At 38.2% G+C, this 14,783-nt stretch overlaps 1 protein-coding gene across 1 annotated transcript; it reads left to right on the top strand.

Annotated features, from left to right (window-relative positions):
* Nucleotides 1–3,099: 3,099 nt before the first annotated feature.
* Nucleotides 3,100–6,569, top strand: LOC107771336 (ran-binding protein 1 homolog c). The gene is made up of 4 exons (XM_016590687.2): nt 3,100–3,411; nt 4,175–4,326; nt 4,421–4,546; nt 5,932–6,569. The coding sequence occupies exons 1-4, from the start codon at nt 3,233–3,235 to the stop codon at nt 6,147–6,149; spliced, it is 675 nt and encodes a 224-aa protein (XP_016446173.1). The 5' UTR covers nt 3,100–3,232; the 3' UTR covers nt 6,150–6,569.
* Nucleotides 6,570–14,783: the final 8,214 nt, after the last annotated feature.

Below are 14,783 nucleotides of genomic sequence, written 5' to 3'. Positions count from 1 at the left end.
TCGTTCGATTTTCTTGAAACCGATTCGACCCTGTGTACAACTTTCTGGGACGGCTCGAGCTTGGCCCTACTCGGTGGGTGATTTTGATTTTGGAGCGGGGCTATCACTGCCTGCTGAGCCTGCAACATTTCGAAAATCACCCATAGGCTGATCCCGCCATCTTCATCGCCTTGTGCGCTTTGAGCGGATGATCGAACATCCCCATGGACGCTGACCTCGGGAATCGACAACCAAATTTCCGTTGATGGCCACATGTGAGCTGACGTCAATTGGATCTACAGCTGGAACTCCATCGAGGCCAATCGGAGATACATCGTTCCTTGGTGTTATGTTATCATTTTCGTTGTGATGGTCGAAATTATTGTCAACATATAGAGGCGTTGACTGAGATTTGACATTTTAGTCCTGTAATCAAACATACTTCAATGAACAAGTGTAAAATAGAGTGTGCTACGAAAGTTTGTACGAGGTAATCACTATTATCCTTAGCCCAACGGTGGGCGCCAAACTGTTTACCATTAAAAACAGATAACAATTGAATTTATACGCGGTTTTAAGGATACGTGATATAACTTGGTACAAATTTAAGAGAATAGATTAATATTAAAATTGACGATAAAACAATAAAAGCAAACTACACAAGTTGAATTGCCTTGGCCCTTGAGTTCAGTCACCCTTGAACCAAAAGATGTTTCAACCGACTTATAAACAGAGTAACATCATAATGACAGCTAGAAAATGACGATATATTGCTTTGTATTGCGTGAATATGATGTGTCTTACAAATGATCAGACCCCCTTTATATAGTAGGGGAGTCCTACTCTTGATACAACTCTATATGAGGTAAGAAATCTCATGATTAGCTAATTAATCGGTCTCTTCTTGATATATGTCGTGATTTCTGCCGTGATATTAGATCGGTTGCAGATATTTCGACTTTCCGTTATTTGGCTCGGTAATTTTCCCTCGATCTTGCTTGGTCTCGATCTCGATCTCGATCGGTCTCTGGGTCATGAGCTCGACGATCTAATTTTGCACCATGGTTCGATATAATACGAGGTCGAACCTTAACCTATCATATTCTATTCTCGATAGTCATGCAAGGGCGAGCCCGATTTTGACCATATACACACATAACTTTAATCCTAACGTTAAATATTCATTTGTACACTATAATTGTATGCACCATCTTCCAATCCTAATCTCATCTAATACCTACAAATGCTCAAAGCAAACTAAAATTCCGTTAGGTTTCTTGATGTAAAAAAAAGAAAGACAAAATCTCTTGATAAAATTAGATAATTAACCCAAAATGATATATCAAATAAGATTAAATTTATATTGCACTATTCAAAATATAGTTGTATTAAATATAAGCAACTGAAATATTATAAAGTCATAACGTAGTACAATTCTTTAAGTTATAAAAGGAATTCAATAAAATCTCATACTTTCACTCTTCGCTATAACCAGTGTTCTTATGTTTCACACTTTGGTTCTTAACTATATATGGTCAATATAATCATTTATTAACAAATTAAGCATGATATATTTACATATATGTCCCATTCTACAATGCAAATAAGTCTTTACATTTTGCATTAAATTTTAAGTTGAGATGTACATTTTCTTTAACTGTAATACGCCCTTTGTTAAAGAAAAGATTGTAAGGGCTACTTTGATAATTTGGATTCTCTTTGAACTTCTTCCATCAAGGGCTATCATTGGCATTGCAAAAGGTTACAAACTATTTGAACCAAAACAAAACAAAAATTATACAAACTAACGTTTCCTTATGAAGTATTTTTCAACGAGGACAACAACTTTACCCAATTCCACAAAAGTAATTGTCTCCCATATTCCCATACATAAATAAAAAAAATCAATTGAGGGTGTGTTTGGTGTGGAGGCAGAGGCGCACAAGTTAAGTTGAGGAGTCATCCGCACCTAGAAATTTTGGCAAACACTCCATATATACTTACAAATGTCTTCAAAAAATAGTTGAATATTAGCATAGACCCTCATATTTATTGAGTGCCATGGTGCCCCACGACTGCCAAATCTTGGGTCCGCCTCTGTGTGGAGGAATACGTTTTCCACAAAATATCTTTTTATTTTCCTATGTATTGTTAGCTAAGATATTTGAAAAAATATCTTCGTATGAACTCATTTTTTTTCTATCATTTTTTTCTCGATTCGAGAAAAATAATTTTTCTATCATTTAATTCAGGAGGGGGAAAACAACACTTCCAACCCATACTATAATCCACGCCGGCTCCGACTCAGCCCCACTCCCCGCGACTTGGCCCCCTCCCTATATCCACCAACTCCCTCATCCTCGCCGCACCTCCCCCCTCTCAACCCACCAATTCCTTCCATCACTCCCCTGCCCACCCTATGCCCCAAGACCGACCTCGACCTCCGAACCCCACCACCCACCCACCTATCCTTTTTTCCCTAGTATTTCTCTAAATTCTATATAAATATTTTTGGGATAATATTTTTTGCTTACTAACAAAATATCAAAAACTAAGGAAGATAATTATCTATTATTCATGAAAATATACCACACGTTAAGTGTGTATTTGCTGGTTATTTCTTAATTTATGAATTTAATTTTCGATCAAAAATATGATTTGACCGGGTCACTCAATATCTTTAATATTCTCAAATAACAATTCCTCGCTAAACACAATCCATTAATGCTTTTGATCTCCGTTAATCGAAACAATAAATATAGATCTAAAAGAATTAAGAGATGATTTCTTAAACGATTTGAGTTTTACCTAAACGATTAGGTTGTAATTTGTAAAGGTAAGAAAAAAGAATACTTAAATTACACCAGAATAATTTTTCAGAAACAACCTCTTTATTTCATAAGGTAAAAGTAAGATCTGCATACATATTATCCTCTCAGACCTCACTTGTGAATTTCACCGGATTGTTGTTATTGTAAATTACACAAGAATTATTTTTCTTAAAAGAAACAAATAAAGGTTGAAAAGGGGCTAAATGAGTTTAATTGAACCTAGAGGACTACCAATACAATTTCCACCGCAAAAAAGCAAAAAACCAAAAAAAAAAGAGGCAAGTTCTCTTCAATCTAAAACCCTACGTCCTCCTCCATTCTTCTTCAAACCCTACCATTCCATTCACCCCGCCGTATCTTTCCACAGCAAAAAAGTTCTGAGGCACACACACAGAAGCAAAAAAACAAAATAATATCGAGTAATGGCAAGCAGTGCAGAGCCTAAATTGGAGAAGAAAGAAGTAGAAGAGGAAGTAGTAGAAGAAAACCCAAGCGCTGCTGCAGATGATGAAGACACTGGTGCTCAAGTTGCTCCAATTGTGAAGCTGCAAGAAGTTGCTGTCTCCACTGGTGAAGAAAATGAAGACGTTCTTCTTGATCTGTTAGTATCCCCTAATCTTTTATTTCACTCATTTCCCCACTTAAAGAGTATAGATTTGTTTATTATTTTTTTCCAAAAAAAAAAAACTCTAAGCTCTTCGAGATTGCATAAAATACTACTGTGTCTGAATACCAATCTAGTTGGGGTCGGCTATATGAATGGTCGCTAGTCATGTTGCTCCATTTAGACTCTTTCATTTGATTGTGATTTCAAATATTTTTTAAAATTGTTTTAAGTATAAAAAAAAGCTTTTTTGTAGAGTTATCTCGTACCTATGTTGCTGAGTGTTAGCAAATATCGGGTGGAATAGTTAAAGCATGTCACCCATTGGCGAAGCCAGAAATGTTTCCAAGGGTATTCAAATTTGAAAGAAGTAGAAAAAAAATTCCGACAAAGAGTGTTCAATATAGGTTTTATATATCTAAAATCAATATTTTACTTGTATACACATTGTAATTTTTCGGCGAAGCCATTTGCTCAAGGTGGCTTCGCCCATGATGCCACCACATGACTAAAAAATTATTTTAAGTATAATGCATAATTATATTACTACCTTTTATGCCATTTTTATGTATGTAATCTTATTCGAGAAGTTCAAGGAAAGTGAATTGAGTTTATTCTTGCCAAACCCCATTCTTAGGGAGGGATGGAGTTATACATAAAAATATGGGGACTATCCCTTTTGCGAAGCAAAAAGAGAGAATGATGGTTGTGGATGTTTGTGATTGTAATTGTGACAAAAATTTGTTTGTGGGTATTGTAGGAAGTCAAAGTTATACAGATTTGACAAGGAAGGGAATGCATGGAAAGAGAGAGGTGCCGGGACTGTGAAGCTTCTCAAGCACAAGGAAACCGGAAAGGTTAGGCTTGTCATGAGACAATCCAAGACACTGAAAATCTGCGCCAACCACTTGGGTCAGAATCTTTCTTTCTCATTTTGTTTTGTTTTTCTATTATGTGTTTGTGATTGTATTTATTCTGAAGTGCTGTTTGATAATCGTTTGTGTAGTCCTTCCTGCTATGACGATTCAAGAACATGCTGGGAATGAGAAGTCTTGCGTGTGGCATGCTGCTGATTTTGCTGATGGGGAGCTAAAAGAGGAGACTTTTTGCATTCGTTTTGCTTCAATTGAGAGTGAGTACTCTGTTTATGCATCTTCTGGATTTTATTGTTCATCTTTTAGCTAAAAGATGCTTTTCGAGTAATTTGTCTTCTTTGTATTTGATGTGTGCTTACCACATGAAAGCTATGTTGCTCGGACTCTCCGAAAATGTAGCGGGATACGTGTTGGATCCTTCAAAAGTAGTGCATTTTTGAAGGATCCGACACGGGTGCGGCTACATTTTGGAGAGTCCGCGCAACATAGCACGAAAGTCCTTTGGATACAATTGTCATACGCTATTTTACGTTTTCTACGTCAAAAGGTGATTTATCAAGTGCCAGATGAAAAGTGAAATAAGTTAACACATAGATTGGGTCACCAGTTAAATCACATGCAACCTCTTTTGTAGGTGTTGAGATTGGGGAACCTCTAGTTTAGAGTGCTCTAATTTGTATTTAAGGACATTAGTAGTAATGAATTAAAATGGTTCCGAATGAAATGGATATAGAGGATTCATATTGATGAGTCCAACTAGTTTGAGTTTGATGTGTAGTAGTAGTTGTTCTGTGCTACCTCTTTTTTGTTGCAACTTCATGGAGTACATCTAGAGTGAGATTACTTATAAAAGAGGGAAAAAAGAGGAGTGAGCGTAAAACCATGATTTTCTACTTTCTAGTACGAACTGACATTTGCTTAGAATGTCCAAATGTTAGGGTGCGTTATATGATAGTACGAAGAGAATTATGTCTGGTAGAGACAAATAGTTTATATCTTCTGTTATTTGGAGGTAGACTGGGATATGGTTTGAAGAGTGAAATAGCGTAAATAATCTCCAATAAAAAGAGTGAGATAGCATAATTGTGTTGACCTAAGGGATGGTGTTTGGGAATTGGTACTTTACATGTTTAGGTACTGATTAGAGTTTGCCGGAATTATGGTAATTAACATATTTAATGTGGCACACACTCCATGCGGCACTGAATTGCGCTCTTGCTAGTGCATCTTCAGGAGTCGTCTAGCTAATTTTCCCCGATGGCAGCCTAAAATTTCTGGATAGTGGGTTATGTCATACAGCAATCTTTATTCACTAATTTGATTTTGAGGTTGATGAATCAAGTATGAGAAATGAATTTCCTGAGATATTCTTGACTTGTAAAGCACAATTTCTGAGTCCATGCCGTATTATAGTGATTGCTGATTAATGGCTCCAACCTCCTTGAGTTACAGTCATTAAACTTGTTAACATTCCTTGCATGGGCTGTAAAGCTGCAAGTCATCTTAAATCAACACTGGACAACTGTCTGATATTACTCAAGATTTGTAGAGTAGAGTTATATGGGATAATTGGAGCAATTCTTCACATTACATCTGGGTGCTTCAAAACCAGAGTATAACTTTGTTTTTATCTTGTCGTCAGACTGCAAATCTTTCAAAGAAAAAGTTGAAGAAATTGCTGAATCTCAACAGACGAAATCTGAAGAAAGTGAAGGAGCTGCTGCTGCTGCTACTGAACTTATTGAAAAACTTAGTGTTGAAAGCAAAGATAAAGAAGACAAGGCTGAGGACAAAGAAACCTCTGCAGAAACAGAGGAAAAGGAAGATAAGAAGGAAGAGAATGCTGTTGAGAAGAATTAAAATGTTTATTTGTCGGTCAGGGTTTTCTTTTTGAAAGGTTTATAGTATTCATTGTTTCTGTCTGATCCTATAGATATGATAGATATAAGCAATGTGTCTTGTGGGTCTTATTTGTTGGTCTTTGTGGTGGTTTGGATTTTAATTGGGGTCTGGAGTCGAGTGCAGTTTCTTGTTTTAATGGTCTTTGCCGTCATCTTGTGCTTATTTATGGTTAGTTTGAAGTTTTGGTTCACAGGGTACACCACCCAGTATAAGAGAAACATGAGTCAAAACCTTAGTGTTGTACTAAGGTTGTTTCGTGGTATAGTTTATGTGGTTTCTTCTTTGTTTGGAAAATGGAGAAAGGATTAGGAACTTAACTTTCCTCATTTTGGTTTTTTCAAAAGGAGAAAGTTGAAAGGTGAATTAATCATTTTTGAATGGCCTCTCTTAAACTTTGTTTCAGGAGATGAATCTGCAGGAAATTTTAACGTGGAACCAAAGGAGCGCTTTGTTTCTCTTCGTCTTAAATATGAAAGAAAACTATTCTTTTACTTTACATGTAACGACCTGGCTGGTCGTTTTGAGAGTTATAGTCTCATTCCCTATTTCTTGCTTTTTTTTTGTTGTGTTCTTTAGCTATATTATGATATACCGGGTTAATTGGTTCGGGTCCGGAGTGGTTTCGGAGTGAATTGAGACACGTAGACTCTTAATTAAAAGCTTAAGTTGGAAAAGTTGATTGGATATTGACTTATGTGTAAACGACCTTGGATTTTAATTTTGATGGTTCCGTTAGCTCTCTTAGGTGACTTTGGACTTAAGAGCGCGTTCCGGAATGTGATTTGGAGGTCCGTAGTAGAATTAAGCTTGAATTGGCGAAAGTTAGAATTTTAGTGATTATGGCCGGCAGTGAAATTTTTTATATCGGGGTCGGATTGAATTTCCGGAAGTTGGAGTAGGTTCGTGGTGTCATTTTTGGCTTGTGTGCAAAATTTGAGATCATTCAGACATGGTTTGGTAGGTTTCGACATCGATTGTGGAATTTGGAAGTTTAGAAGTTATTTAGGCTTGAATCCGGGTGTAATTTGGTGTTTTGCTGTTGTTTTGAGTGATTCGGAGGTTCGACTAAGTTCGTATGATGTTATAGCACATGTTGGTACGTTTGGTTATGGTCCCGAGGGCTTCGGGGTGATTTCAGATGGTTGACAGCTTGATTTGAGTTGAGGAAATGTAGCTGAAATGCTGTTGCTACTGGTGTAACCGCACATGCGGAGTGGGAACCACAGGTGCGAGCCCGCAGAAATGACGAAAGGGTCGCAGATGCGGCTAAGGAAGATCTAGGCAGAGAACGCAGATGCGATGGAATTCTCGCACCTGCTATGGTCGCAGAAGCAGACTTTAGGGCGCAGGTGCTAGCTTGGACCGCAGGTGCAATGTGACATCCGCACATGCGATGAGCGTAGATGCGGTCTCTAGATCGCAGAAGCGGAGGCAGTGTTTAAGTGATTCTCCGCAAAAGCGGAGCTTGGTCCACAGATGCGGCTCCATAGATGGGGAAAATGAGCCGCATGTGCGAAAAAACCTGAGCAGAGCATATAAAAACGGGACTTCGTGATTTTTCACCATTTTTAACATTTTGGACTCGGGCTTAGGCGATTTTGAAGAGGATTTTCGAGGGGAATTCTGAGGTAAGCTCTTGTGCTTGATTTTGATCATAAATCTAGTTTCTCCATTGATTTTTCCACCTAGATTGTGTGGTGTTGAGGTGAAATTTGGAAGATTATGGCTTGAGAATTGGACAGTGGATTTTGGGGATTTGGGTGACCAAATGATATCGGATTTTGATGAATTTAGTATGTTTAGACTCGCGAGTGAATGGGCTTTCGGGTTTTGTGACTTTTGTCGAATTTCAAGACTTGTGTCTGGAGGTCGGGTTTGAGTTGATTTTGGATTTTGACTCTATTTTTGGTAGTTTTTCTTGTGGAATCGATCCCTTTAGCCTATATTGATTGTGTTGTATTACTTGTGGCTAGATTCGGGACGTTTGGAGGCCGATTTGAGAGGCAAAGACATTGCGGAGTAAGATTTTTCTTAGTTTGAGGTACGTAACGCTTTCAAACTTGGTTCTGAGGGTACGAAACCCAAAACTATGTGTTATGTGATTAATATTGAGGTGACACACATGCCAAGTAACGAGCGTGCGAGCATACACCGTGAGAATTATGACCTGAGTGATTCCATGGCATCGTTTAGTGACTCTATCCTATTGATATCCATGTTTTCATCATGTGATAAAGTAATTGAGCTGTAAATCATGCTAGCTATCATGTTTAGGCTTTATGCCGGTATTGTTGGGACCTTTAGTTGTCGTTTCTTGCTGTCATCTAACTATTCTTTTTAATATTCCGTACTCAGTCATGTTCATGAATTTTTATATCATATCTCAGTCTCAGTTATTTATTGATTCATCATATCATTATTCCGAGTTAGTTTTCATGACATTGTGAGCTTGTGAGTGAGACTGGAGAGGTTGTTGACTGAGTGAGGTCGAGAGCCTGGTTATGAGTGATAGTTATGGGACCGGGCTGCATGGCGCAGTGGTTATATTGATGATAATGATAGCGCTTGGCTGTAGGGGCCCCTCTCGAGTCTGTAACACACCCCCAGTAAGCGCGGATGATATTATTGAGGGGTGGATTTCCCGGGACATGGATTTGTCCGAAGTACTTGATACCTGGAGATGGATTTCTCCACAGGGTTGGATTGCCCTTTTCCTCGGTACTGGGTGACTTATAGTCAGTGTTGTATATGTTCCAGGATGGATTTCCCTGGGCCGGATGGCCATATACAGTACCGAGTAGTTGAGCACTTGAGAGTGAGAGCACATGTGCATTTCATACAGTCTATGCATTGGCATGTAGAGATAGCTGAGCTGTATACCTTACACTGTTCAGATCTGTATTTACTTTATTTTCTTGAGCTGTCTATTTAACTTGAAAGCATGCCTACGTTTCTGTACATTTGTTCATGTTATATCTGTTGCGGTTGAGTTCGTCACTACCTTTCAGTCCAATGTTTGGACTTGTTACTTAATGAGTTAGTGTACTCACGTTACTCTCTGCACCTCGTGTGCAGATCCAGGCGACTCTGTTTACGGCGGTGGTTGCTGATTGAGGATCCCAGAGTTCGGAGACTATCAAGGTAGCTGCACTGCGTTGGCGGGCCTTGACACTCCTTCTTTATCATTTGATGTATTTTCAGTTGTTTTCTTTAGACCTTGTAGTGGATGGTATTCCGAATAGACGCTCATGTACTAAGTGACACACCGGTTTTGGGCTGGATTGTATCACGCTTTGGGATTTATTATGTTTTCAAAATAGTTTCTTTAATGTTGACTGCTTCCGTCAATATTTTTAAAGTTATTTTTACTATATTGGGTTGTTGAGTTGAGGCTAGCCTAGTTCCACAATAGGCGTCATCACGATAGTTGGTTTTGGGTCGTGACAAGTTGGTATCAGAGCTTAGGTTACATAGGTCTCACGAGTCATGAGCAAGTTTAGTAGAGTCTTGTGGATCGGTACGAAGACATCTGTAGTTATCTTCAAGAGGCTGAAGAACTCTTAGGAAACTTCACATTCTTAAATTCTTATCGTGCGATTATGTTGATACTGGTAATTAAACTTCTGTTATTCTATTCTCTCACAGATGGTGAGGACACGTGCTACTGGGCAGGACAGACAACCACCAGTGCCACCAGTCGGGGCCGCGAGAGGCCGAGGTCGCGGTAGAGGTCGTGGTAGGGGCAGAAGTGTAGCCCACACAATAGCTAGGGCAGTACCTGCAGATCCACCAATTGCCCCAGTTCAGGATCAGGTCCTAGTTGTGGATGCACCTGTAAGCACGTGATTTTTGCCCTATGAAAGAATTACTCCCAAAAAATTCAAAATAAAATGATTTTCCTTGGTGTGCAATTTTGAGAATTTTTGTGACATTTTTTGGATAATTATTTGTACTTGTCTGTGCATGTTTATTTGTTAAATTAATAAAAAATACAAAAATATGTCGCATTTTGCATATAGGATTTAATTCTACAATTGTTAGTAATTAAGTTTGTTTTACAAAAATTGAAAATTACAAAAATAGGCATCTTTTGTATTTTTAGCATTTAATGTCCAATTGTACAATTTTATGCTTAATTCTTAATTGTGCGTTAATTGTTATTGAGAGTTAATTTGCGCTTTTATAACTTAATTTAGTTCTTAATAATAATTTAAGGATTTTTAGAATTTAGTTTTAGAAAAATAAAAGAAGAAAAGAGAGCAAAAAATACAAAAAAATCGGAATTGGGCTCTTCTTCTAATTCAAGCTACAAGCCCAAGAATACCCAACCTTCCCCATGACCCGGTCCATCTCCACACGGGTCGACCCGGTCCGCCCCATAACCCCAATACCTAACCCCTCTTCATTTTTTATTTTTTCCCAAAACAAAACAAAACAAAAAAAAAAAAAAAACAAAACCAAACCCTAAACTAAACTATCCGCCCCCACCCTCTCTTCTTCTTCTCCAACTCCCCGAGCTCCCCAACCATGGCAACTACCCTTTCCCCTCTGCCTCACCTTCGCACACACGCACATCCCCTCCGGCGACCAACCACAACACCCATCGACGACCTCACATACAAAATAACCAACGTCCATGGCTGCCATGGCTAGCGCTGCCACTGCTGCGTCTTCGTCTTCTCCATGGCGAGCTCAGGCTCGTCCATGGACTGCCCTCCACTGCCATCTTCGAGTTTCTGCTAAGTTGTCGCTGCCTTAGCCCCGTCCAAACGACAACCAGTCCAAGCACCACCATCTTTTGCTTCGTCTTCAACATACCAACTGACCACATTCTCGTCGAAACCAAACGACCACGTCGCCAAACCCGGCAACATGAACGACCCTGCTCGTTCACCACTGCACCCGCTGCATGCTGCTGCCTTAGCTCCGACCAACATCCATCGTTGTTGCGTCTTCTTCGAAACCCAGTCGCTGCTGCTTCATCGTCTTCATGGCCAAGCTGCTCCTGTTTTTGCTTCTTGCTGCTTCTACTACGATCCAGCCATGACGAGCAGCTGCTCCCAACCAAACGCCCTCCTGTGTCGTCGCGACTACTCCCAAAACCAAGATCCTTCAGCTGCTTCACTGCTGCGTGGCTGCACGTTCTTCTCCATTGATGATGCATCTTCCAGCTTCATCGAGGCTCGTCGCCGCTGCTTCTCTTCCTTCTACCATGGCTACTGACGCTGCTGCATCTGCTGCTTCCGCGATGTCCAACCATCTCCTTCACGCCTAAACCCAAACCCCATCGCTTCTGCTGTGTTGCTGCTGCTTTGTCAGGCATTTGATTCGAAACAAACCCCGTTCCTGCTCGCCAAGATATTTGCCGGGCAAATTCGAGTTATGTTGGTTTCAAGGTTTTCGGGCAGATTTGTTTTCATCCAAGTTCTTCGTGGTTTCGATCCGGTTAGTGGGTTTTGAGTTTCACTTTTGTCCGTATTTTGCTTTTGATATTCTCGAATCTAAAATCGGTAAATGTTTGATTTTTGTTTTGTTCATGTTCATTGTTTTGTTAATTTTTCAGTTTGTTCATGTGAAATTGTTAGTTTAATGTTTGTTAGATTCAAATTAAAGTTTAATTAATTATTTCTTCAGTTTGTTTCATGTGTTATGTATTTTTCAGAAATTGTTAATGTTGGTTAAATTATTTGAATCCGTCATGTGTGTTGTTTAAAATAGATTTAATTCATGTTCATCTTTGTTTGAAGTTCGTTTTTAATCCAGTGATGTAATGTGAGTTTATGTTTTGGGTTTTGATTTGTTGATTTAGTTTGAATCATGTATCTTTGTTGTTAATATTGTTGTCTCTTTTGCTTATTCATTTTTTGGTCTAAGTTAACCAGGATTGGTTCCCAATATGGTTAATTTATTTCCATTAATTTGAAGTTGTATGATTCATCTGTGTTCATATGATTTGTTGTTGAATCTGTTTAGAAATTGGTCATATTGGCTATATTTTGGTTGAGATTGATTAGGTGAATTGGTTATAGCTGATGGGGGTAGTTTGGTAATTTGCAGCACATTCAGGGGTAAATTGGTAATTTCAGTAAGGTCGGAGGAGTATTTTTGGAATTAAACATTTGAACAATTGTTTAATATAATGGGAGACAAAACATAAATTAGTGGGGGAATAATGTAATTTTTTATGTTAAGCATGGGGGACAAGATGTAATGGGGTGGGGTTGATATATTTGTTTAATGTAGTGGGGGGCAAAACATTAGGTAGTGGGATTAAAAGGGGATGAGTGGGAAGATAGTGGGTTTGGTAGGAGAAAGTGTTTGTTTTATTAATTGATTAAAGGGTTTGGGATGGAATATAAATAAGAGACTTGATCAGATTTTTAGGGAGGACAGAAAAAAGAGAAGAGAAAAAAGGGAACAGAGAAGAAAGACAGGAAAACAGAAAAAAAAGGGGGAGATAAAAAAGAGGGAGCTGGATATTAAAGAGAGAAAAAAAATTTCGAAAATACTAAGACTCCAAAAATAAAAAGAAAAACATTCTGGAAATTCAAAAGAAGAATAGTATACACCTGATATACAATTTAAATATTCTGATATACGGATTCAGAAATTAAGGGTTGAACATTAATTATATTCTAAATTTTATTTGTATATATAAATTGTTTAGCTTACTCTAATCAGAATCATGTAGCTGTTTAATATATATAGTGAAACATCGGACGATAGCTTAACAGACGAACTATCCATATATTGCCTAAAAATAGATAAATGGTGTAGTAACTTCGTCTAGTTAATTCGTTATTGTTAGATGATTACCATGTCTCAAAAAGCACGATAGTTCATCAAGCGAATAGACCATTTTAGAACTTGGAGGAATGTTGTTTAGTTAAATACTATTGGTTAATTTCAGCATGTAAATAAATTAAGACATTTTCTCTTTCATTTTGTAGAGACAAATTTAATAGAGAAAAATGTAGGCATTTTAGGATTGTCCTTTAAAAAATAAATGAGATGAGCCTCGCCCAAAAAAAATGCAAATTGCGGGGCCCTCAATAATTGGTCATAATAAATACTTAGAATTTGGGATGGACTGTTTAGTGAATTTCACTGCCTTCCCCAAAGACAATAACGTGTTAGACTCTTTAGGCACGATTTTAATAATAATACATTCCTAAACTCGGGTGCGCATTTATGCGACCCAAATCCAAATCCCAAAACATTGAATAAAAATACGGTTCGGATCGCGGGTGCATTTCATGTCACGCAATCCAAAGACATGTTTTTAAACGATGTTCACATTCTTTTAAAAATATAATAATAAAAGCGGTAAAGAGTTAAAAATTTGCACATGAGCTCATAATTGTATAAAAATCAGATATTTAAGCCAAATATGATAGTTGAGCGACCGTGCTAGAACCACGGAACTCGGGAATGCCTAACACCTTCTCCCGGGTTAACAGAATTCCTTATCCGGATTTCTGGTTCGCAGACTGTAATATAGAGTCATTCTTTTCCTCGATTCGGGATTAAATTGGTGACTTGGGACACCCTAAATCTCCCAAGTGGCGACTCTGAAATAAATAAACAAATCCCGTTTCGATTGTCCTTTAATTGGAAAAAACTCCTTCACCCCCCGCGGGGACGGAAAAAGAAGGTGTGACAGCTCTGGCGACTCTGCTGGAGATTTTTTGATCCAGAACCACTGGTTCAGGGTTAGAAATTCGAGCTTAGATAAATTGTTATATCTGGTTTTATCTGATTTTGTTACATGTTTGGGCTCAATGTGCTAATTGGTTGCCTTTTACCACTTTGATATTACATGAACTGTATATAAACTGTGCCGAAACCCATCTCCTCTCTGAGTCTTCTGAATCATGAAGAAGGGTATACTTCGTACGACTTCTTTTCTGTATAGTGTCAAATCCCAATTTAGAACGAGGTTCGGACAAGTTGCTAAGCCGGTGAAGCTTCTGTATTCCCGGTTCGCTGCCCCCCTCGGCTCGAGCTGTCCGCTCGGGTAAGCCAGGTCTAGAACAAACACCCAGGTTCTGAACCTAGAATAACTCAGCTTCATGCCGGATCCCTAGTAGGAACGTTTGTTTGCATCACGTGCATTTGACTTTGGAGGCTCAACACAGGGGTTGGGTCTGTCTAGGACAGGTGCACCAAAAATGAAAATGACCATCCTGATGCATCTTACTTGCTGCTACTTGCGTATTTATTTGATTCGGACTTGTGTGTTGACCGATTTTTGAATATCAGGAATATTGTGAAATTGAAAAAAAAAAAGAAAAAAAAATAGCGGTTAGGGAATTGATTGTTTATTTTTGAAAAAAAAATGCCCAAATACTGTCGAAATTCTGCCGAAAATCTTGAAAAAATGAAGAAAAGAAAAATGTTTTATTTTATTTCACTCAAAAAATAATAAATAAAAAAAAAGAGTCTTTTATTTTAAGTTTGGAAGAATAGGTCGGTCATTTTGGTGAAACGAAAAAGAAAAAAAAATCTTCACTTTGTCTTATTTTCTAAATAAAGAAAAAAAAATAGTTTGTCTTGCCATGAAAAATGAAAATGAAAAGAGTCTTGTTTTTA

Source organism: Nicotiana tabacum, chromosome 1 (assembly GCF_000715075.1).
Source record: "Nicotiana tabacum cultivar K326 chromosome 1, ASM71507v2, whole genome shotgun sequence".
NCBI lineage: Eukaryota > Viridiplantae > Streptophyta > Magnoliopsida > Solanales > Solanaceae > Nicotiana > Nicotiana tabacum.
This window is presented reverse-complemented; position numbering and strand designations above follow the sequence as displayed.